This window comes from Aulostomus chinensis, chromosome 20 (genome assembly GCF_037954235.1).
Source record: "Aulostomus chinensis isolate RoL2024-O1b breed Wild chromosome 20, RoL_Achi_v1.0, whole genome shotgun sequence".
Taxonomy (NCBI): domain Eukaryota; kingdom Metazoa; phylum Chordata; class Actinopteri; order Syngnathiformes; family Aulostomidae; genus Aulostomus; species Aulostomus chinensis.
In genome coordinates, this window is record NC_141339.1 from 22777351 (window position 1) to 22799088 (window position 21738).

Genomic DNA, 21738 nt, shown 5'->3' on the forward strand with positions numbered 1-21738 from the left:
CGGGCAGGGCTCTGAGTGTCCCAGCTCTTGACCAGTTTGCCAACAAACCTCCGACCTGTTTGTCTTCCCTGTGCGCCAAAGTTCTACAAGATAGTGCTTGTGTGGGCGTGGAACCCAAACCCAGTGTCAGCGCGCCATATCCACCATGTGACTATACCTTCATTAAACCTTTCTGCATGGAATTACAGACTCCCATGTTCACACAGCTTCCAATTTAATTACTGGGCCCCCATGTCGGGATTTAACAGGTTTTCCTTCCCAAATGATCCCAGCTCGCTGCCCGATGCTGCGGTGGTCCTTCTTGTGTTCGATTTAAACCTTGTTGTAATGAGGAAACAAATTATGGCCTGTGCAGCGCGATAAGTTGAAGAGGAGATAATTAGCATGTTCATCCGTCATTTTGAAGTGTCACATTCCCTCTTGTCTGGCTCTTCCTTCATCTCAACCCCGAATCTGTCTTTGTTTTGCTTAAAAGTGGACAGAAAACCTATCCTGACGGGTCTATCTCAGTCAAGCAGGTGATTGGAGCTGTTGCCCGGGATACAGTTTGAATGAAACAAACCCACAACAGATGCAGAAAGAAGAGAGTTTAGCTTTGCTTCGATCGATTACAAAGAAAATTAGCCTGAGGCGATTCAGAGAAGGAGGTTATAAATGTCACAAAATGTAAAAGGACATCAAAGGAAAATTAGAATAAAAGTTCTGAAGAAACATTTTGCATTTCTTCAGAGTATGTCTGTTTAGCTTTAAAACAAGCAGGTTGTGTTCTGCTAAAAGGTTTTTCTAAAATGACTCGTTCTGTGTGTTAATGCTGAGGACTAGTGGGTATAGGAAGGTACAAAAATACAGTAGGACAAGCTTAAACAATCTGTTGCATGAAAAAGTGTTCAGATAAATCCACATGAACATTGTGGCTCACGCACTAGTTGCTGTTCAGTATGGTTTTGTTATTGTTGAATTGATAGAATCTGTTGTATCCTTTCTATTTTGTCTTTTTTCCAGTGGAATAGGGCGAAACTGGCCGTGGGCATCAGGCGGCAGCAGCATCCTGGCAGAGTACGGCACTCTGCATCTGGAGTTCATGCACCTCAGCAAGCTCTCCGGAAATCCTGAGTTTGCCCTGAAGGTAACAGGAACTCAGACTCTTGGAGTTTTTTTCAAACGAGCAATCGGTTTACCCAGTTTCTCAAAACTAGATTCGATTAGCGGTGTGGCTCAGGGGTAGAGTGGTCGTCTATTAACCGAAGGGTCGCTGGTTCGATCCTCACTTCCCATGCCCAAGTGTCCTTAAGCAAGATTCTGAACGCCTAATTGCTCCTGATGGCACTGCGGCGGACTGGCAACCCGTCCAGGGTGAACCCCGCCTCTTGTCCAATGTCATCTGGGATAGGCTCCACCCCCCTGACCCTTAATGGATAAGTGGTATAGAAAACGGATGGATTGACAATAATTGTGGTAACGGCACTACTTAAAGTGTGTTGCATTTGTGTTTCTTCTTGTAGGTAATGAACATTCGTAAAGTCCTGAATCGCCTGGATAAACCCCAGGGGCTCTACCCGAACTATCTGAACCCAAACAGTGGACAATGGGGTCAACGTAAGTCATCCCCTCTCCCCCTCCCGTTCATTCGGTCAGTCCTATCGTTCTCCTGCATTCCCTCATCAGTAAGATGGCAGCGTTTGAATCAGAGGTCTCATGAGATGTCATGTGGTGTACCTCAAGGCTCAACTCTGGGGTTTTTTACGTTTTTTGTTTGTTTTCCTGCTGCTTGGAACAGTCTTTTGTTTGCGTATTATCACATAATATTGTGACAGACATCAATGCAGCCTAATCTTTTCCTTCCCTACTACACATATAACTGTTGTATATTCGACGCAAATGCAGGACCGCAGCTGGAGCAGTAGTTTCGAATTATCCTGGACTTTGAGGCTGATATCACAAATTTGACTGAACTTTGCATTTATGAGTTTATCTAAAAGGACATAATTTTCTAATCCCTGATGACGCTTCAATCCCGATGCATGCAAATTCGAACATGTCTAGATTACAGCAGTGCACTTGATGCTGATGCTTCGTACAGAACTCGTCAACATGAGTAATTTGCAGTGACTAAAACGAGGAATAGTGCATAATCTGTCACTGAGATTGAGGATTGTAATGACAGTCATTATTTATTTTAAATGTAAACCCTTTCTCTGATTGTACCAATTTTCTTTTACCACAAGACTCCGAGCTCCTTATCGTCACTTCTGACAAACTTTCTTACGTATGATTCAAAACTTTTGACTGCCGAGAAATCTTTTTCTTCTTCTTCTTCTTTGTAATCTGCCAGTGGTTCCAACTTCACGCATGCGAATAAATTCTGGCTTTGGATGAAAATACACTTTTTAGATTTTGTAATTTTAGTCGGATTGATGAACTTTCTGCATACGTCAATTTTCTTCTTGCATCTTGAACAAATAGTCTGAGAAACAGTGCTTATTATGACATAAAATGAAAAAAAAACAACAAACTAAAACAAGCACTTTCCTGGTGTAAAAGTATCATAATTCATGTTTTGGGGGTATTTGGCGATGATGGCTGAACACAGTTTAACTCGATGTGTAATTAGAGTTACAAACACTGACAGCCCGTTCAGGCAAAACAAAACTGATTAATTTTACATAGTTTTAGTAATTGGGGTATGAGATTAGTGGTGGGGAATGTTTCCACTCTTTCTTTTGTCTCTTCCCTTGTGCCTTGGCATCCCTCTCTTCTTGTGACCCTTGTTGACTCTGCTTACGTGACTGCAACCCTCTATTTTCCTGTGTCACTGTCAAACTTGATCACGCTCGACGGCCAAGTGCCTATCTTAAAGACGTGTCCTCGTAGGTGACAGTTGGATAACAGGGTTTCATTTTGAAGGAACGGAGGAAGGAGGTGTTGAGGAAAACCAGAAAGTAAAGAAAAGACAATAAAATGAACTCACAGTGAAGAGAAAAGTATTGAATCAAGACAAAGAGTTGAAGGTCTTGACACACGGTTGATGACCGTTAATTAAAAAAAACAACATCTTGACTTTTGCCTGGTATTCATGGCTTGAGACTTTGTCCCCACTCAATAAAAGAAATAACATTTTGCTTTTGAAACATGAGCAAGAATCACCTGATCGTGGGCCCAGATGAGTCCAGCGGAGTCAGGAGAAGGATGACAACATTGTTTCCATCAAGAAAAACCTTCCTCTTTTGAAGGAGAAGTACTCGGGATCTGATGAACTGTTGGTTTAGCAGCAGCTACGCTAACAGCTACACTCTCACAGAGCACCCGTTGATATTTCGAAGTCAACAACCGTTTCTCGCTTCCTCTTTTTTTTTTTTTTTTGCATCTAAACAAACTTCTGCAGCAGGGTAGTAGGAAGAGGACGTGCTTCAGAGCGGCGCGGGGTAACTGGGACAAGGTTGAGGGCTCTGAAACACAGGAACCGGGAGAGTGAACCCTTGGTCTGCCGAAGATGAGACAGAGTAGACCTTTACACTATTAGTCTGTTATATTCATGAGACTGTTGTACTGTACTGTTGAACCAGGAGCGAAGCAGGGGGAAAGGTCGCGTCACTATCGCGAGTCCAGTTTGTGAGCATTGCAGATCCCAAACGGATGAACTTGGTTGTTTTTATTTCGGCTTCATCGCCCCTGCACCAATTCTACCTCGTAAACATCTCTGTTTAGACCTTTCAGTGCTCCGCAAAAGAATCAGAGCGCAATCTTCTTGATTTCTGCTGGTCAGATGTGCCTTAAATTTAGAAAGATTTTGATGCGGTTTATTTTTCTTACATGTAGCTTTGTGCTCCCTGTTTGATACGCAGGCTTTGTTTAGAGGGCTTTTAGCATCTGTGAAGGCTAAATATGGACCCGCACCTCCGGTTGACTGACTTCAGTTGTTGTCTACATTGGAATATTAAATAAAACAACTGAAAGCACATCCTCAGTTATAATTGTCGGTGTTTAGCTGACACTCTTAACCTGAGCGGTAAAAAGTGATTTCATCCAAGTATTTTATGCAAATTATGGCATATTCAATTAGGAATACCGGATATAAACAGCAGAGTTCAACAAGACACAAAAAAAGTGTTTCTTCCATTCAGAAAGGTTTTTTTTTATTATTATTATTTCATCCAGAAATTACGCAGTCGTGATGGGAATGCATTTGTTAAATAAATTATGGCCTTTGGGTGTTTGCAGCTGAATGTTTGAGAAATATCTCTCCGCTGCAGCCTCCTGCATGCTGTGTTTAAGATACGCAACTGAACGGCCGCCATGTTACCACGCCAGCTTAAACTGTTGCATCATAGTTTGCACATCTTCCCTGCATCTAATTCTAGCTTGTATAGGACACATCTTCATAAATACATTTTTGAAATGTGGGTTTTTAGAAGCAGACAGTTGGAGACTAATGCTTTATTCATAGCATCTCCCTTAAGGTGATACTTCACCCGAAAAAAAGTCTGTTTTCAAGTACGAGGTGTCTTGAGCTCACACAGATGTTTTTTTGACGACTGCATTACTTCTTTGTTAGTCTAGAATGCAGAAAACTGCACTAGACAGCAAACTGACTCTTTTTTTTTTTTTACACTTTAGCTGTTCACCATGAGCTTCAAGCTAAAGACACATTGCTGGGTCTTTATGCAGTCTGGAGTCACAAAGATGTGATGCAGCGTTGGGGGGGGGGGGCATGTCTGTGACCTGAAGGCTCCTGTTTTTGATAACTTGAAAGCCAAATACAGTATTTGGGTGTAATGGTGCTCTCATCAGTTGAAAGCCAAACCAGCAGCAGCCTCCTTTCTCTCCGCTTCAACCTGATCACAGCTGACATTTAATCTCTGCGCTCGGCAAACAGAGCTGGACCCGGTTAATGACTTGCATAGGGATGAGTCGTCACTGCCAGTCAGCAGGCTGGACGCTCACCCACCATGACAAACGCCCACAGTCTCTCACTCATCATATCTGTATGTATATATACATACAGATGTATGTGTGTGTGTATAGGCACATATACTTATATACATATATATATACACATATATGTGCGTTTATATATATTTTTATATATATATAGGTACATTTTTAGCCCTGTTGTGTGTGTGTAAATCTTTATGTGTGTGTGTGTGTGTGTGTGTGTGTGTGTGTGTGTGTGTTGTAGATCACGTGTCGGTCGGAGGCCTGGGTGACAGCTTCTATGAGTACCTGCTGAAGGCCTGGCTGATGTCCGACAGGACCGATGAGGAAGGAAAGAAGATGTACTACGACGCCCTGCAGGTACCTCCAACGCTCTCGCAGCTGACCGAGTACAAGCACGTTAGCACGTTAGCACGCCAGATGGCACTGCTGTCAGGTTTGAGGTGACTTCGACTCTTCAAAGTGGATGAAGAATCCACCATCGTCATCCGTCATCGTTTCATATTTTGCTGATGTAGGGGAGGTTTTTCGTTCGACAGGACAGGACACTGACAAGTGCTGGTTCAGCTTGTTAGGGAAGATCAAACAGCCTGGACCTGCACACCAAATGTAACCAAATCTACCTCAGCTTATGTCATCAGTATCACATCCTTTGGGGTGTGTCTGATCCTTTAAATTGGCTTAATCCAATGATTTGGAGCCTGAGATGGTGGACTCGGCCCTGAACAGCTTGGACGATGGCATTCTGCTGAGGAAACAACTTGCTTGTCTGTTGAAGAACGTTTCACAAGCTGAACCCCAAAGATTTGCAGCGAGATGAGCTGAAAAATGCAGCTGCCCGCAACATTCCGCCGTTTACGCCACTGCAGCTGGACCAGATCCCTCATCGGTGGACTGAGTCCAGCGGCTCAGTTTGGACTCCTGCTACTGCTGAAACTGGCCTTCTAACTAGTTTTGAAAGAGAGAAAATGATAACTGCGTAGGCAGGAAGGAGCAATGACATCTCCGCTGCACGGCTCTGCAAGGGCACAGGACCGAGCCTTAAATCTTTCTTGACACTGTTGTACCAAGCTTGTCATTTGCCGCTGTGGTGAACTCAACCGTGATGCCACACTGAACTGCATAGCAACTTCCCCGTCAGTGTGTAAGTGTGAAACCTCCAGATTGTCGATCACCAAGGAAACAGAATGTCAGCCCAGCGACCTCTGACTGGAAGTGCTTGGTACTGAAAAGACCGAGTTTGAACACATACTTTTCAGATGAGGCACTGCATGGATTTTCTCGGCGGGATGCTGCATCCATCGCGCTCCCTCTGAGTCATAATAAACGGGTAGTTGATAATGGCGGGCAGCAGGCGTGAGGTCACCTCTGGCCATTGAGGAGTGGTCTTGCTGTTCCCTTCATGTCTCCTCATGGGGGGTTTGAAAGGAACCCTGCTGTCCCCATAACTTTTGAAGCTGTGAGTCTCTGATCAGATAATGAAAGGAATCATTTTCGATGATCACCATGTTATTACCATCAATGTTTTCTAGGGCGATTAAGACAGCTCTTTTGATCACTGCGGATTTTTATCAGTTTAAATTGGCAATTTTGTGATTATCTGGTCTCTATTTTTCACTTGGACTGTTGGACTGCCTAAATCATCCAACATTGAGAGTTTTTCTAATAATGTAATCTTTTGGAGCGAGATAAGGAGTCGCAGCAGATGGGAGGATCAGCAGGACTAAACACACATTTGTATGAGAAGACAAGGACACAGATCAAATGAATCTATAGGAGCAGCACTCCCCTTTAGTGAATAGAGAAACACACACACTCACACACACACACTCACACACACAGGCACAGGCAGAATTTCCAAGTTAGAGTCCCTACTTAAAGCAATACTTCACCCAGAGAGTGTATTTGTACATTTGAAGTATTCACAAATTGGTGTCCTCTTGAACTCGCAAAGATGTTTTTTTTTTCACTCCCGCATTGCTTTGGAGTGGCTCCAGAGTGCAGGAAGAGCCAGCCGCCCGTGTTTAGCTTGAAGACGTGGCTGGCTCTTCCTGCACTCTGGAGCCAAAAAGATGTGACGCTGGAGGGAAAAACGTCTTTGCGAGCTCAAGGTGCTGCACGTAGACGTGAGTCGAAAGGCAAATTAGATTTTTGAGTGACGTACGGATTCAAGCTGTGATGAGGTGGAGGAGAATGATTGACTGATGAAGTACGAGGGAGCAAATATAAAAACATGATGAATGAAATATAGAAACGCTTTAAATACTTAACCTGCTGGGGCTCTTTACCCATAATCCTCCCTGATCTTTGGGATTAAAGGCATTCTTGATCTGTTTGTAAAGGAGAGAACGTCTCGGTCCCAGCAGGTTCTATTCAGTCTGGGCTGTTTCAGGGTCGAAAACCCTAAATGTTTCTGTCCAGAAACCACAACACTGCCATGGACTGGCGACCCGTCCAGGGTGAACCCCGCCTCTCGCCCAGTGTCAGCTGGGATAGGCTCCTCCCCCTGCCACCCTTAACAGGGTAAGCGGTAGAAAATGGATGGATGGAAATCGCAACAAGGTTTCCTGTAATGATCCAGAGCTTTTATACTGACAACACTTTGTCTCCTGATGAGTCAAGGAAAAGGTTTTTACGATTACATGCATCACGCAATTTCTGTTTGAGTCTGAATTATGCGAAGTCATGTAGAAGTCGAGGGGAGAAAAAAACAACCCTGAATAAATTGAGCAGAGAAATAATGAGTGTCTCCATACAAGACAGAGATGTCAATCATGTTCTGCAGCCTTCACAGTCAGTAGATCTCAATTCACACATTAATCGACTTTGGAGAGGAACGTCTGACATCAGAACAGCAGTCAGGGGAAGAACCTTTGAGGAGCGGTTCTCTCTCCTCCTGCCGGGCGCTTGCCCACCACCTTACAGAGACGCGTCGTCTTGGCCTCTCCGTCTGGGTAGGACTGTTTACCATCTACCTGCGCCCACCACACTGACGTTTGACCACCGAAATCTTTCAGTTCCTCCTCGTGCGTCAGCAGATGTTGGTGCCAGATTTGATCAAATTCCCCCAAGTCATTTGTGAGGTATCCTGTTGGTGAGAATGGGAGGAAGCGCCTGTAAACCTCCTGCCTCCAGTCCACGGCCAGCTCTGAAAGTGCTTGTTTTGTTTGTTTGGTTTTTTTAATTATGGAGTCAAATCTTTAGGGCGTTTTAGCTTCGCACAGCGCAGCTCATTGAGCTCTCACGTTAGGAAATGACAAACACCTGAGATTAATTCTATAGACCGCAATGACGGCAAGAGGAAAGCACCCCGTTCATCCATACATCAGGGTTAGAGGGTGCAGTTTTATCTCCTGTGTGCACTGCGTGACATGTCAGACACAACTTACAACTTTAAAGGTTGCATTAGGAAGGATATTACATGTGAAAATGCTAATTCAAACGATCCAAACAGGCAATAAAAAGCCAATGAATCCTGTTTATGGACTCAAGGAAGATTTTCCTGCTACTATTGAGTGCATCACATGAAGGATTTAGGAGTGAAACCCAACTCATCCCTTAAATCTTTTATTACCCCTCATTACTCTCCTCCCTCTCTCTTTCACTCTCTCTCTCTCAGGCGATTGAAACCAACCTGATGAGGAAGTCGAGCGGCGGGCTGACGTACATCGCCGAGTGGAAGGGGGGGCTGCTGGAGCATAAGATGGGTCACTTGACCTGTTTCGCAGGGGGCATGATCGCTCTGGGCGCTGACGGGGCGCCCGGCGATAAGACAGGCCACCAGATGGAGCAGGCCGCCGAGATCGCCAGGACCTGTCACGAGTCTTACTCCAGGACCGGTATAAACACACACACACACACACACTTCCGCTTTCATGAGGAGGATAATAGACACTGAAATGGTCCATGTTCAGCAGGAAGGTGTATGATATAGAATTCTGTTTCAGAAATACACATTTAGACTGGAGGATTTGATTTGTGAAAGAAAGAAAGAAAGCAAGCAGTGGCACGATTTTCCACATTTCCCAGTTTTATCCTTCCTTGGTTCGGTTTCCTTTCAGGAACCTCTCAGTTCAGTCTCCACACAAAGTCAACTTTTTACTCGCTCTGAAGTTTTCAGATGGAGTTTGTCCAGCGGTCGTCGATGTTCACATTTCCTTTTTTTTTTTTTTTTGAGGGCTTCCAGGGCTTTCTCGTCCATGTTAGCTTTAAAGTTACGATTGAAATTCTCAATTTCAACTTTCCAATCTTAACTTTGAGCAACAAAAAGGACCCTGTGGTTTGATTGTTTTCAAGAGCTGCTGCTCCAGTTCAGTCATGATCGTGTAGTCACTGAAAAGTCATTTTATTCGTACTTAAATAAAGCCGGCCAACAGCTGCCGGGTGAGACCATAACAGTTTGGCCGCTGCTGTGAGTGTTATGGCCTCAATAACGACTCGGTCTGAGGCCAATAACACGGCTATGGCCAAGCGGTACCAGAGAACAAATTTTTGAACTAAGATGTGCTTTTATTTTGAAGATAACGAGGTAATTACCAAAGGCTGAGTGTGAGGACCTGGTCAAACAGAACGAAAGAGCAGAGGTGGTCTGGGCCAGCCTCACACGAGCCATCAGAGCCAGAGCCCCTCCCTCAACAAGCCATGAGGGGGAAAGAACTGAACTAGTAAATACAAAGCCACAAAAACGGTGCCGCCAGACCTCCACCCTGACTCGAGTTGTGGTTGTTTGCCTCTGCCGTGTGTGCCTGTCACAGTGACCTTCGACTGCCAAAATGTCCCGGTGACCATTTGGACTACACTTGAAGACGTTTTCTGAAGGTGTTTGTGAGATATTATGTTCATGCCAGCTGACCTTGACCTTTGACCACCACAGTCTTGTAAAATCCCCTGGAAGTGTTCTTGAGATATCATGTCAATGACAGATACAACACACGTGAGGTGACCTTGACCTTTGACCACCACAATCTCCTCATGTCATCCTTGAGTCCCGCTGGCTGTTGGGGTGGGTCGTTTCCCCAAGGTATTCCTGAGATGCCTCGTTAACAAAAATAGCAAGAAGAGCTTCGCGTGGGCGGGGCCACCAGGTCAATCAGCAGCACCCGAGAAGGTGTAACAGTGAAAAGTTTCTTTTTCTTGATTCTTGATTTCATGATCCCTCACCTCATGCTGATATCAAGACTGGAAACACACACTTTTTTTTTAATCTTTCTCTGATTTACATTTAGACTATTTTTTATTTTCTCCTTGCAGCTCTAAAGTTGGGTCCCGAGGCGTTTCGCTTCGATGGAGGAGTGGAGGCCATCGCCACCCGCCAGAATGAGAAATATTTCATCCTGCGCCCCGAGGTCATCGAGACCTACATGTACATGTGGAGGTTTACCCACGACCCCAAGTACAGGGAGTGGGGCTGGGAGGCAGTTCAGGTGAAGTATCGGTCCATCGAGATGAAGCCTATCTGTTACAGTGAAGCATTTAACCAGCAGTTCTGGATAAAAATGTAAAAATGTAAAGCAATGTTCTTCTCACAACACAATCGCCTGATGAGAGGGGAAGCTTACGGGATCCATGTCCGTCTCTGTCACTCCTCCAGGCCTTGGAGCAGCATTGTAAGGTGGAAGGAGGCTACAGCGGCGTCAGGGACGTCTACGCTTCGACTCCCAACCACGACGACGTACAGCAGAGCTTCTACCTGGCGGAGACGCTCAAGTACGACACAAACGCTCCACTTCCCGCACGAGCAGCCACTCCTGTCCTCTTAAAATTGCGCTGTCATCACACTTCATTGTGGAGCTGGGCCCTGCGCCGCCTTACTGACAGATGTTACATCTCTCACACACACACACACATACACACACACACACACACACACACACAGTGTCTACAGTGTTGCCATTCTCTTAGGCTAAGCCCGAGAGAGCTGCTTAGGTCACCAGCAAGGTTACTTCAGTCTCACACACTCAAAGGACCTTCACAGCTGAATCTTTCACTCTTAAACGCGCTTCTGATGCCAGACGGATCGACAGCTCACCATATTTATGTTGCTGTGACGATCATGGTTACACTGCTGAAACGCTAGTCGCCGGTTCCTCTTCCAGGCTGCTGTGCTGAGTTGTGTTGAGTGCTGTAAAGATTTAGGAGGTCAAAGGTCACGCACCGACTGTTATGCAGTATTTCTACTTTGAAATGCTCTTTTCCAGACAGTTGTTCGACTTGGCTTCTCAGACGGATGTGATTGAGTCTATCTTCCGATGACGGTGGCGAACCATATTTTGGCGGCTAATCTTCCTCTCCAGATGTACATGTACATCAGTGTTAGTACTCGGTCCCACTGTAAATATATCAACCAGTATCTTGTGCTGGGCGGATTTGTGTAACAACAGCGAAGCCTCTCTTATATTCTTTATCCACCCCTGAGTTTCCTTTACTTCCATCTTGAATTTATGGTCACTCCTCCATCCGTTCTCTCTCCCTCCATCCCTCCATCCCTCCCTCCCTCCCTCCTCTCCTCTTTTATTGTTTTTTTTTTTCCAGCACAGCAGACAGCTGTTGACAAGAAGTCAAGGTTAGCTTAACAGTGCTGGACGAGGTCGAGGTGACAACCAATCCAACTCTTTTATAGGCTGTAAATTTTAACAGGCGTCCCCCTTTCAGTTGATTATATCTTACACACGCACGCACTCACACACGCACGCACTCACACACACACACACACACGCATGCACACACACAAAACAAGGAGAGATGTTTGATTTCCTGTTGCCTGGTCTGCCTGCTTGTGTGAGCTGCATATCAATTTGTAGAGGTACACTCGATAGGAATCTCTGTCTGTTAATGATGTAAACAACATTGTGTGTGGGTTTGTTTGTTGTCTGGTACCACTTTACAGTAAGTGTACATTAATAACCAGTAGTTGATCCTACCAGTAATCATTTACGACTAGTGTTTTGTTAACTTCATGGATTGTAGCAAAGATGAGAGGTGAAAGACCAGGGGGACTCAAGCTGCCGGGAAAAAGGAAAAGCGTCGTTCTGTGTGTCAGGGCCTTCAGGTCCGGGGGTACAGGCGGGGTTCAGCGTGTATTCATGCAGACAGGGAGCCCGTTGACGTGCTTGCCCACGTACGCTGCGTGTCACTGGAGGTTCCCACCAGAGGGAACGCAAACGTACAACCTCTGGGTTTGGATGATTGTAAATCCAGTGCGCCAGCGGCGAGTCTGTTCCTCCATCACCGATGTGGGTCGTTGCAGACTCGGTCGGTTAACGTCACTTTAGAACTTTCCACCATCAATGTTGTCACATCCCCGCTGGCGCTGCTCTCCGTGTGAGTATTCTCTCAAGTGGATGCGCAGCGTTGATTTCTGAAGTTAGAAGTACAACTTCTCAGGGAAATGTCACTTAAGGAAGACTTAACAAAGATTAATGTGCCCTAAACCTAGTTTTTTGTGGGGTTTTTTTTCTCTCTTTTCTTGAGTAAAGAAACCAGAACCTGTTTGAACTGTAAAAACCTGAACGTGAGCCCTGAGTTCTTCCACCATGGTCAAATCTCTCTGGCTGGCGAGCAGCACAAGAAGAAGGAAGCGTTTCATTAGCGTGGTTCCACATGAACAAGGCCTCCCGTCGGCTGCCAGCCTGGACCCTAACGATCCCCTCATCCGTCGAGCTCCACCGGATCCACGGCACCAGCGACAGTCCTGGCTGGACGCTGACAGCACCATTTACCAGCAAACCCATGAGTCTCCTCTCTAATGTTATGGCGGGGTCTTGGCGTGGCGGGGCACCGCTTCCTGTCGTCATCTCGCCACTGCTGCCAAGGACATGGCCATACGTCCCTCTGCCGTCTGCTTTCACTCGCTCCAGTGGTTTGCTGGCAGCAGGTGGCGGCGGCGGCGGCGGCGGCGGCGGCGGCGGCGGCGGTGGCGGCGGCTGCGGCAGCGTGTGGATTCAGTCGCCACACACACTGTCTTTATCTTCTGACCCCTCACGCGACCTTCTCGTCCTCCCACACGTGTTCTGGATGATAACCATATTTGGAGGAGTTTCATAAGATCTGCTGACATTGGACACACAGAATTTCATCACCTCAGCTTTCATAAAGCAGCGTCGGCGCCACAGCTCAGGCCCTGCTCTCCTGCTCTCACACGTCCACATCTGGTTCTCCTCTTCTGTTTTTTTGGCGATGCCAATAAATATTGCAAAACTGATCATGTCAGAACATTTTCATCATACTCACCCACGCCCAGAATACAGTGGAGAGCTGAAGTCATTAAAAACGCCGTTTAGCCTCCCGGTTCATTTTAAAGGCTTTTCATCTTCATATTCAGGTTGTGATGTTTTATTGTACTGAAGAACGTAGAACTTGAAAGTTGATGTCATTCAGGCCGAGTTGAATTCCAGTTAAACTGAACTTTGTTTTGGTGGGGACCTCCAGGAGGGCTCCCGATCCTAGAGTTATGAAACGATTATTTTCTGAGTCAACATCTTCCTGTCCCTGTCAAATACATTTTCTTATTTTGTTGACAGTTCTTCATGTCCCCAGTAGCTGTTCTGTTTCAACATTGTGCTCACATGAGTTACAGAAGGATTCTTCTCCCGGGAAGGAGAGGACAAACATCCCTGGTTATCCTCCACTCTGGCGCGTCGTCAGCCAATCACAGTAAAGCACGGCCGCAACCATGACTCAGCAAGTGGAGAATAGATCCACCGAGAAGTAGCGTTGATGTGTCTCCTGTGTTTGGAGTGTTTGGTTTCACTTCCACATCGTTAGCGTGGAAGCATTGATCCATGATTGTATCACATTTCCGTTGAAGGGCGACTCGAGGGTTGTTTTCCTCCTTCTTCTGAACCCTATTTTCCCGCCTCCATTTTCCTGTGTGATGAATGGAAATAACCAGAGTTGAAATGGTGCTGCAGCCCCACCGCTGCTGGCTCCCAACGGGGCGAGTGAAGATCCTCTTTAGGTTCCATTTTGTTCTGGCCTTCATGAACTGTCCTGGATGTTGTGAGTAGGAACTCAGGAGGGCGTCGTCCTGAGACTCTCAGCAAAACAAAATGGCGACGACATTTTTGGGGGTTTATCCTATTTATTGCAGTTCACGTGCGATGTTGTTGACGTGTTGTTCTCCTCTCCTCTCCTCTCTCGCTCTCCTCCAGGTATCTCTACCTGCTCTTCTCTGATGACAACCACCTCGCGTTCGAGCACTGGGTCTTCAACACCGAGGCTCACCCTTTACCCGTCATCAAGCGGGACCAGACGGACAGACCCAACGAGGTGGAGTAGAGGACCGCTGCGCTGACAGAACCTCTGATCCTGTAAACCTGAGCCCAGCGCTGCTGCTGCCTGACGCCTCCTGATTGGACACGGATTTTCTTTTTCATTCTTAATGGGATCAAAGTGGAGTTCCAGTCTGGCAGCACTGAATTCCTGTTGATGCGTCCCTCTTGAAAGTTTTTGTTTTTTTTGTTGTTTTTTTGTAGACGTTCTTTACCTGGACAGCGTCCTAGCTTGTCCCTCTCGATGAGTGATGAGTTGATATTCTTGCAGTATAAAGTGGTACAATCGTTGCTTCACTCCTCCAGAGGGGCAGTCTGACCAGTTAGCACCTTAATCAGCAGGTGTGGGTTTTGTTTTTTTGTTCGCAGCTACGGCTCCGTCTGCTTTTCATGAAGGGAGCCCCGAAGGGCCTGAAACTGCTGGCTCCTTGTGTGTGGGTACTCTGGACCTTGGTCTTTGGGAGCCAGAGAAACTGCAGCGTTGGCCTGAGGATCACAAGGCTGACTCAGATCAAGGTAGCGAGCTACCGGACGTTCGGTTCACTTCTTCTCACGCGTCGTCTCTTCCTTCTGCCGTTCTGCTTCAGTGTCAATAGGAACCACCACACACACATCAGCACTGGTGCCGCCAACGTTTGACTTCTGAGGAATGATTTTCTAAACACGTGCGGGTGTTACTGTGGGAGTGAAGACGTAGCGCAAGTGGGTGTGAGTGGGTGTGAGTCGGGACGACCAGCCTCTCCAGCGCCCCGCCTGCCACTAACTTCGCTTCCTCCCGACAACGTTTACACAAAGCTAGCCCTCCTCTTCTTCTTCTGCTTACATCATTGGTTTTTAGCTTCTTCATTTCCCTTCCTCACGCGTCCACCGATCTGAGGTTCGACCGACGTGGGGTTTTCAAAGCTGGTGATGGGTTTTTTGATCATTTTTTTCAAATCCTAGTCTGTGTTAAAAAAAAAACTTTTGTTGTGTGGAAGAATTTCAGTGTCGATGATGACTAAGTCTAAAAAGCCAAAACTACAATCACTGCAGTATTGAAACGTTCCCTAAGTGTTCCAGAAACATCAATAAGCTCTTTCTTCTTCTCTTAATTAGTTAGGTTTCCAAAAACTTGGTTTCATTAAGAAAATACTTGAGTAGTTTGGGGCTTTTCCTTTCTTTCTTTTTTTTGGAAGCTTCTTTCAGCAGTTTATTTGGTTTGTTAGCAACAATGGATGGTGGATGCCTTCCTGGTACTGATTGTGATGCTTGAAAGTACTGATCCGATACCAAATATACAGCATGAGCAGTGATGATTCATGTCAAATCCAGTTAAACGTTCATTTTTGCTCCTGACGGAACATCCCACCATATATTTGTAGGTTCTGGCGCGAACATTTCTACTATGATCATGTTTGTTTAATTTCCCAGAGTTTATATGTAGATATACGCTATTTAACTATATATAAATAAATATATATATATGTATAAATATAAATATATATATATATATATATATATATATATATATATATATATGTACTAGTACTGCCCTTATATGGAGCTGAGCTGATGTGATGTCATCAGGGAATGAAACCGTTCAGCTTTTCTCGCGATATCTCATCGTTTGATTTGTTTCAGTGTTACGAAAGAGGAGAAACAGTTATTGGTCGGTCAGATGTTTCGCAAAACGAAATCGGAGATCCAGCTGATGACTCCCGTGAACGCCAGTCGCATCATCTGGTCTCAGTTTTCGGAACCGTCACCAATACCCCGTCAAACTGTAACGACTGCTTCAGGTGCAGCAGGATGGACTCTAGTGGTATTCGTGTTTTCGTGCCATCGTCTGTGTGATGTGATTGGACGGTGTGGCGAGGAGGCGCGTGGAGGTCTGCCTCCCGCCAATCATCAGCAAACCTGCACGTCGGTCGAATCCTCTTTGTCTTGTTGAGTTTCTCCTTCTCGGGTCTGCTCCTTCCCTCCTCCGTGAGGAGACGCAGACACCCAGTTATACTTCACCTTCACACACACTGAAGAAGCCATACTGACTCAACACAGCTCAACCATGGTGGGGGGGTCATCGCTGTCCTCAAACTGTTGTTGCTCATTTCGCGTTGGTTTCAACTGATGATGTTTCCTGGTGAAGGTGGTGCCACACAGAAGTGTAGACTGAGAAATGCAGTTGTAGTCTTCGATCTAGTGCCTTCACTGTAGGACAGGTGTCCAAGGAGGGGGGGGGGGGGGTGCAGCTCATTCAGACCCAAGATTAGAGGCTTAAAATAGATTTAGGACCTCCCACAACAAGATGGGGATTAAAGAATAAGTCCTGTTTCTTAATGTGACCTTTGACTTGAGTGACTCGGTGGAAACCTGCTTCTCAGAGACCCCGAGAGCGTCGGAATCATCTCAGTGGCGTCACCAACGTCTGAGCTCCTCCTGAACTGCCAGCAGCAGACATTTCTGTAGCTACACTGACATCTAGTGGTGAGAAGCTGCAGTTACAGTCCACACCAGCTTGGAGTCTCGCATGTCCTGCTCAGATATTCCGATTCTGATATCTGATGGAAAACTTTAAACTCCACATCTTTTCAGGATCAAGTTGTGTTTAAGATGCAAACGTCAGCTGCTGTTCTGTTGGTCCGTCTGTGAGCTGTGAAAGTCGTTTATTTTACATTTCCACGGTGACGGAGTGGCTCACTCTGTCTGGTACTTCTGGTCCTTTCCTGACTCAAAGCAGTGGTGGATTATAAATGTTCTGCTTCTCACAAATGAGTCCTAAGTACTCTTGAATGTCAGGAGGAGATCTGGCAGATGGCCGGTCGTTAGTCAACAGCACAGTCGCTGTCTGAGCAACTCTCATTAGCTCCAGCTGCCCGGCCGAGGCGCTGGAGCTAAAACTGGAGGCGTCTGTCAGCGGGGGGAGAGAAATTTGGAAAAACACCAGACAGACGGACAGTAAGTGACAGGACAAGCATTTATCAAGATGATCCCAGGGTTGTGGTAGCCAACAAATACCTAAGTGACATCTCTGAGGACGTTATGTCCGTTGCATCTCTGATTTCTGAAGTAAATTCCACCTTGCAACACTAGAAATCTTCAGACGAGGTTCCCGGGGGTGAGCAACAAATCCAAACCTTAAATTTCCCGGTGCCGTGTCCAGAACCTGGAGGTGTGATACGTGACGAAGCCAAGCCGCATCTCAAGTGATGTGCTTGATGCTGCAAATGCTCTTCTGCAGACAAATGTCTCTTTTATTTTTGTCCCAAATCCCAGTGGAATCCCGCCTTCAACATTACAATATCTGTTTTTCCTTTTTTTATTATTTTATTTGTCTTTCTGAGGATGAAAAGTATCACCAGGATTCATTATTCTCATCATTATTCTCCTTTTGTTGTCCAAACGAATATCGACTGCGCGGGGATTTCCACACTGGCCTTCTGGTTAATTTGATCATGGAAGTCTTGAGGAAAAAATTCATGAAAACGCGCTCCTCCGATGCCTGAAAACGAGATTCCAGGTGGTTCCGTGAGGTGAAATCTCTTCAGCTGAGTATTGATTCATATTTGTTCATACTGCATCGCGTCGTGTAGCTCGTTAGCGGTTAAGTTGGGTTTGCGCCGGTAGATTTGGGTTCCTGCATTGCTCACATGAAACCAGATGTTCCAGAGGTTGTGTTGTCATGGGAAGTCGACTCCAAGCTGTGGGGAACTGCCAGTGGGAAGCCGTCACGCTGTGATGACCCCCAGCTCCTCTGGTGTTCCTATCACTGTACAGGCATCAGCGCCGCTGCTGGGGCTGTTTTCGTTTCCTTGGAGACGTTTATTATCCTCGTTAAGATGTATTGTAAAGGCTGACTGTGTTAATTTATTCTGTAGTTGTGCGACCTAGGACCTGGAGCTGTTGGGACCCCCAGGTGGTGCCGCCTCATCGGGTTGTAGACAAAGAACAACGGAGCTTCACGCCTAGTTCATGCACCAGAAATGAGAGTTTTGGTGATGAGCTGTGTTGCTCCCGCCGTAGTTTCCAGTCGACCTCTGCTGGTTCCGTGTTCGTTCCTGCTACACGCCGCATCTCGAAGTGTTCAATGTGAAAAAGGGGGGCAGAGAAACCACCTGGGAGTCGATCAAACACGGGCGGGGAGGGAGGTGTGAATGTACCATCCAATGTGAAGTGTTTTATATGCATTTGTCTTTGTTCACTTGTGCTTTTGTTGTTGTTTTCTTGTTTTATCTCAGAAAGCACAAACCTTGAAGCGACGTGTGTAGGCAGATAGAGGCGAGGAAGACGAGGGCGGATGTTTTTGGACATCCGACACAGGAAACGTCTCAGTGCAGGAAAGACACGCTTTTTTGTTTTTGTTTTATTTCTGCGATTCGTGGTTCAGAAACATAAATTTAGGAATATTTAATATTACAGGACCAAACAGATGCATTTGAGTGTTCGTGTGGCACCGGTCAACAGTTCAACAACACCCTGGTTTCTCCAGTTTTGAGGCTCCATGGTGTCAGCTGAGAAATGGAAAACAGGCGAGCTGATCTGTGCTTGTGGGTTACGATTCCTCGACTTGAAGAATCCTGCGATTCACACGGAAGATTAAATATCCAACATCTCATCCCCACACTCGAGCAAAGCAGTGGCAGAGCTGGCTGATTAGTCTGGGGCCAAGTCTGTGTGTGTTTTTGTAGTCCATGTGGGATGGCCTCAGAGATGGCCGTAGCCTACTAGCTCACTCGTAGCCTGTTAGCACTGTCCACCATCGATCTGAAATCTGTGGCTAAAGCTAATTTTTAATCATACTTGGGGGCAAATACCCATCAAAATAAAACGGAGGAGACGCTTCACAAACACCGTGGAGGTTTCCTTTAAAAGAGTTTCTCCAAAGCTTCAGAAAGTGCGAAGCAGAACTTTGATCAGACGCCGACGGCAACCACATCTGCTAGAGAGGTGTCGATCTGGAGTTCATCGTTAAGATTTGATGTGTTGTGTTTCTGTGTAACAACAGATCCCAAACCTAGAGGTGATCCCAAAACCGGAGGCACCTCATCGTCTTTTTTTTTTTTTTGTCTTCAAATGATCTGCTAATTAGTTTTCACTAATTGATCGATCCTTGATTCTTCAAAATGTCAAGAAGTTTCAAAACGTTCTCCGAGAGTCCAGTTGCCAGTGGAACGTTGTCCCTGATTTTCTGTCATAAAGGACATAAAAAGCACTTGATCCCGATGTTCTGGAGTGAGGAACCACCATTTGTGCAGTTAACTTTCCTTCCACTGCCAGACTCGACTCGTCTGCTTCACTCAGCTGTCGCCGGTGAGACTGCTGATCTTTCAGCTCGTCCCATTTTACCGTGTCAGTAAAGTCGCGCTTCCTGCCGTCGGCTGTCAAACCAACAGCTTTGAGTCTTCACGGTCTGAACGCCGTTAAGCTGCCGGCTGAACTCTGAAGCGAAGACTGTGAAGGGCGATAGCGGCCATGATGACGGAACTTGTACGTGAGGCTTCGAGGGAGGGGGTCGTCACTCTGCGCCTGCATGGACAGACGGCTTCTCAGTGATTGATGACCCGCATCCATGTTGGCGTGATTTTATTTCTCACTTGTCATCGCCGCCTGCATGAATGTTGGTAAAAACTGGACACGCGAGGGTGTTTTGAACATTTGACCGGCCGTTGATGTCGCGCTGACGTGCTGAAGCTGCTTCCACAAACCCATCCAGAGCCTGTGGCTGGGGTCGCTGCTGTCGGGGGGCGCGCCGCTCACACGCAGCCGTCTGACTGCTGTTTTAGTTGATGTTTGTGTTAATCTGGATTTAACGGGACCCACGCCGACGTGACTCTTAAATCTTTGCGTGCTCGCTGTTCAATTCGTTTTCAGCGTGCAAACTTAAACTGTGCTTTTAAACGGAAACCCGTTCATGTAAGTCGTCGGCCAAGTCGTTGAACTGTCAATCATCATTTTCACCTTCTTTCTGTCACTTAACTCAATGAAAAGAACTGTTACATTTAAAGCGTTCCGACTGCTGCAACAGTTCTGACGGACTGATGATCTGATTGAAAACTACAAAACTTTCTGAACATGTTTGAGCATTGCGCCATGGAGGTATTGAAAACCCTTACGTGGTCTCTTAGTCCCGCTCCAACATCGAAATTGCAGAGATTTTTGTAGCGTTGGAGATTATTTTTGGTGAATTGCTCCAATAAGTCGTGAAGACAGGAATGAGTCGGTTCCCTGGCCTCCAAGTCAAAGGGTTGCTACCTCTTAAACGCCTGAAATGAGTCTGTAGTCAACACAAACTTAAGTTAATGTTTTAATATTTCTGTAAATGCAAAACGAAGAGGCTTTACACGACTTAAACATGATGGTCGCTTACGAGTAGCTAAGCTTCAAGCGCCCGTGATGTCGCGGGTTCACTGCTTAGCGTTAGCTTTGTACCGCTAATGACTTCATTTAGGGCTTTGAAAATATAAAAATCAGTGGTTTTCCTTCGACCTCATGAAAACGTCTCTTAACTACAGAGTTGATTTCAGGCAAAAACCCAGAACCCGGTGGAGCGATCCTGTTGGCTTTCTGGTGGAGGGAAGCCACAACGATGCCGACGCCCCTGCAGGGCTCAGTGCTGTCGGCTGGCCGTGAACACATCCGCGTACTCTTGAAATGAGGGTTTTCTGACGGTAGCGCCCCCTGCTGGCGTAGTTTTAACACACCACTTGCAGATGTCTGTGTAACTCTACATTTCAGATTTGTGCCGTATGTTAAATATCTGACCCAGATGTGAAATCTGGACTTCGGGGAAAGTCGAGTGGGAAGCATTCGCATTCTAAGGCCGATCGTCCGCGGCGTCCCCGTCGACGCCCTCGTGGAGCGTTCTGATGATCCTGTCGTTTCACTTCCCATCCAGGGAGGAAACGTCGAATGTATTTGGTTGTTGAATCAGCTTCACTTACTGTAGTTGGACGTCTGGTTGTCAGACCTCCATTTGTTTCTCATTAGAAGGTCGATTTGTTTCTGCTGATTTCCTGAATATTGTGATGACGATCTGTTGTTTTCCAATGCCTTTCTATTAGCGAACATTAAAGGGAAATGTCACTCCTTGAAGCCAAATTCACGATCAAGTCAGTCTTTGTGAAAATGGGAGTCCGTCTCCTTTCCTTCTTCTGGCTGAATGACTGAAGCGTCTCAAAACTACTCTGAATTGTTCAAAAGGTGTCATTCCCCTTTAAGACCGTGTGAAACCAACCTCAGAAATGTACCTGTACAAATGTTGCTGATAATCATTCCATTGCACATAGTTTACTTTGCGTTTATATGCAATATTTTAATTTTGTGGGAAAATGTTTTATTGTGTTAATATTATTAGTAGTATTATTATTATTATTATGGAAAACAATGTAAATATTCCATTCTGGCAAATAAGCCGCTCTACATTTATATAAAACTCTTCTGAGCTTATGGATTAAAATGATATTAATGAGCAGCAGACTTTTTAATAAACTATATTTGTTACACTTCTATTGTGAATAAAAAAAAAATCTTTTAATAAGTCGTGTTTGTCTGTGCTTTTTTT

The 21738-nt window shown here is 45.8% G+C and overlaps 1 protein-coding gene across 1 annotated transcript in view; it reads left to right on the plus strand.

Moving 5' to 3' along the window:
• man1a1 (mannosidase, alpha, class 1A, member 1) overlaps nt 1-20497 on the plus strand; it is a 126183-nt gene extending 105686 nt beyond the window's left edge. Inside the window, exons 6-12 of the mRNA XM_086188678.1 lie at nt 1003-1126; nt 1503-1596; nt 5177-5292; nt 8552-8771; nt 10183-10355; nt 10523-10638; nt 14082-20497. Coding sequence (XP_086044804.1) covers nt 1003-1126; nt 1503-1596; nt 5177-5292; nt 8552-8771; nt 10183-10355; nt 10523-10638; nt 14082-14208 — 970 coding nt within the window. The 3' untranslated portion in view covers nt 14209-20497. The remainder of the gene's footprint in view (nt 1-1002; nt 1127-1502; nt 1597-5176; nt 5293-8551; nt 8772-10182; nt 10356-10522; nt 10639-14081) is intronic.
• The last annotated feature ends 1241 nt before the right edge of the window (nt 20498-21738 follow it).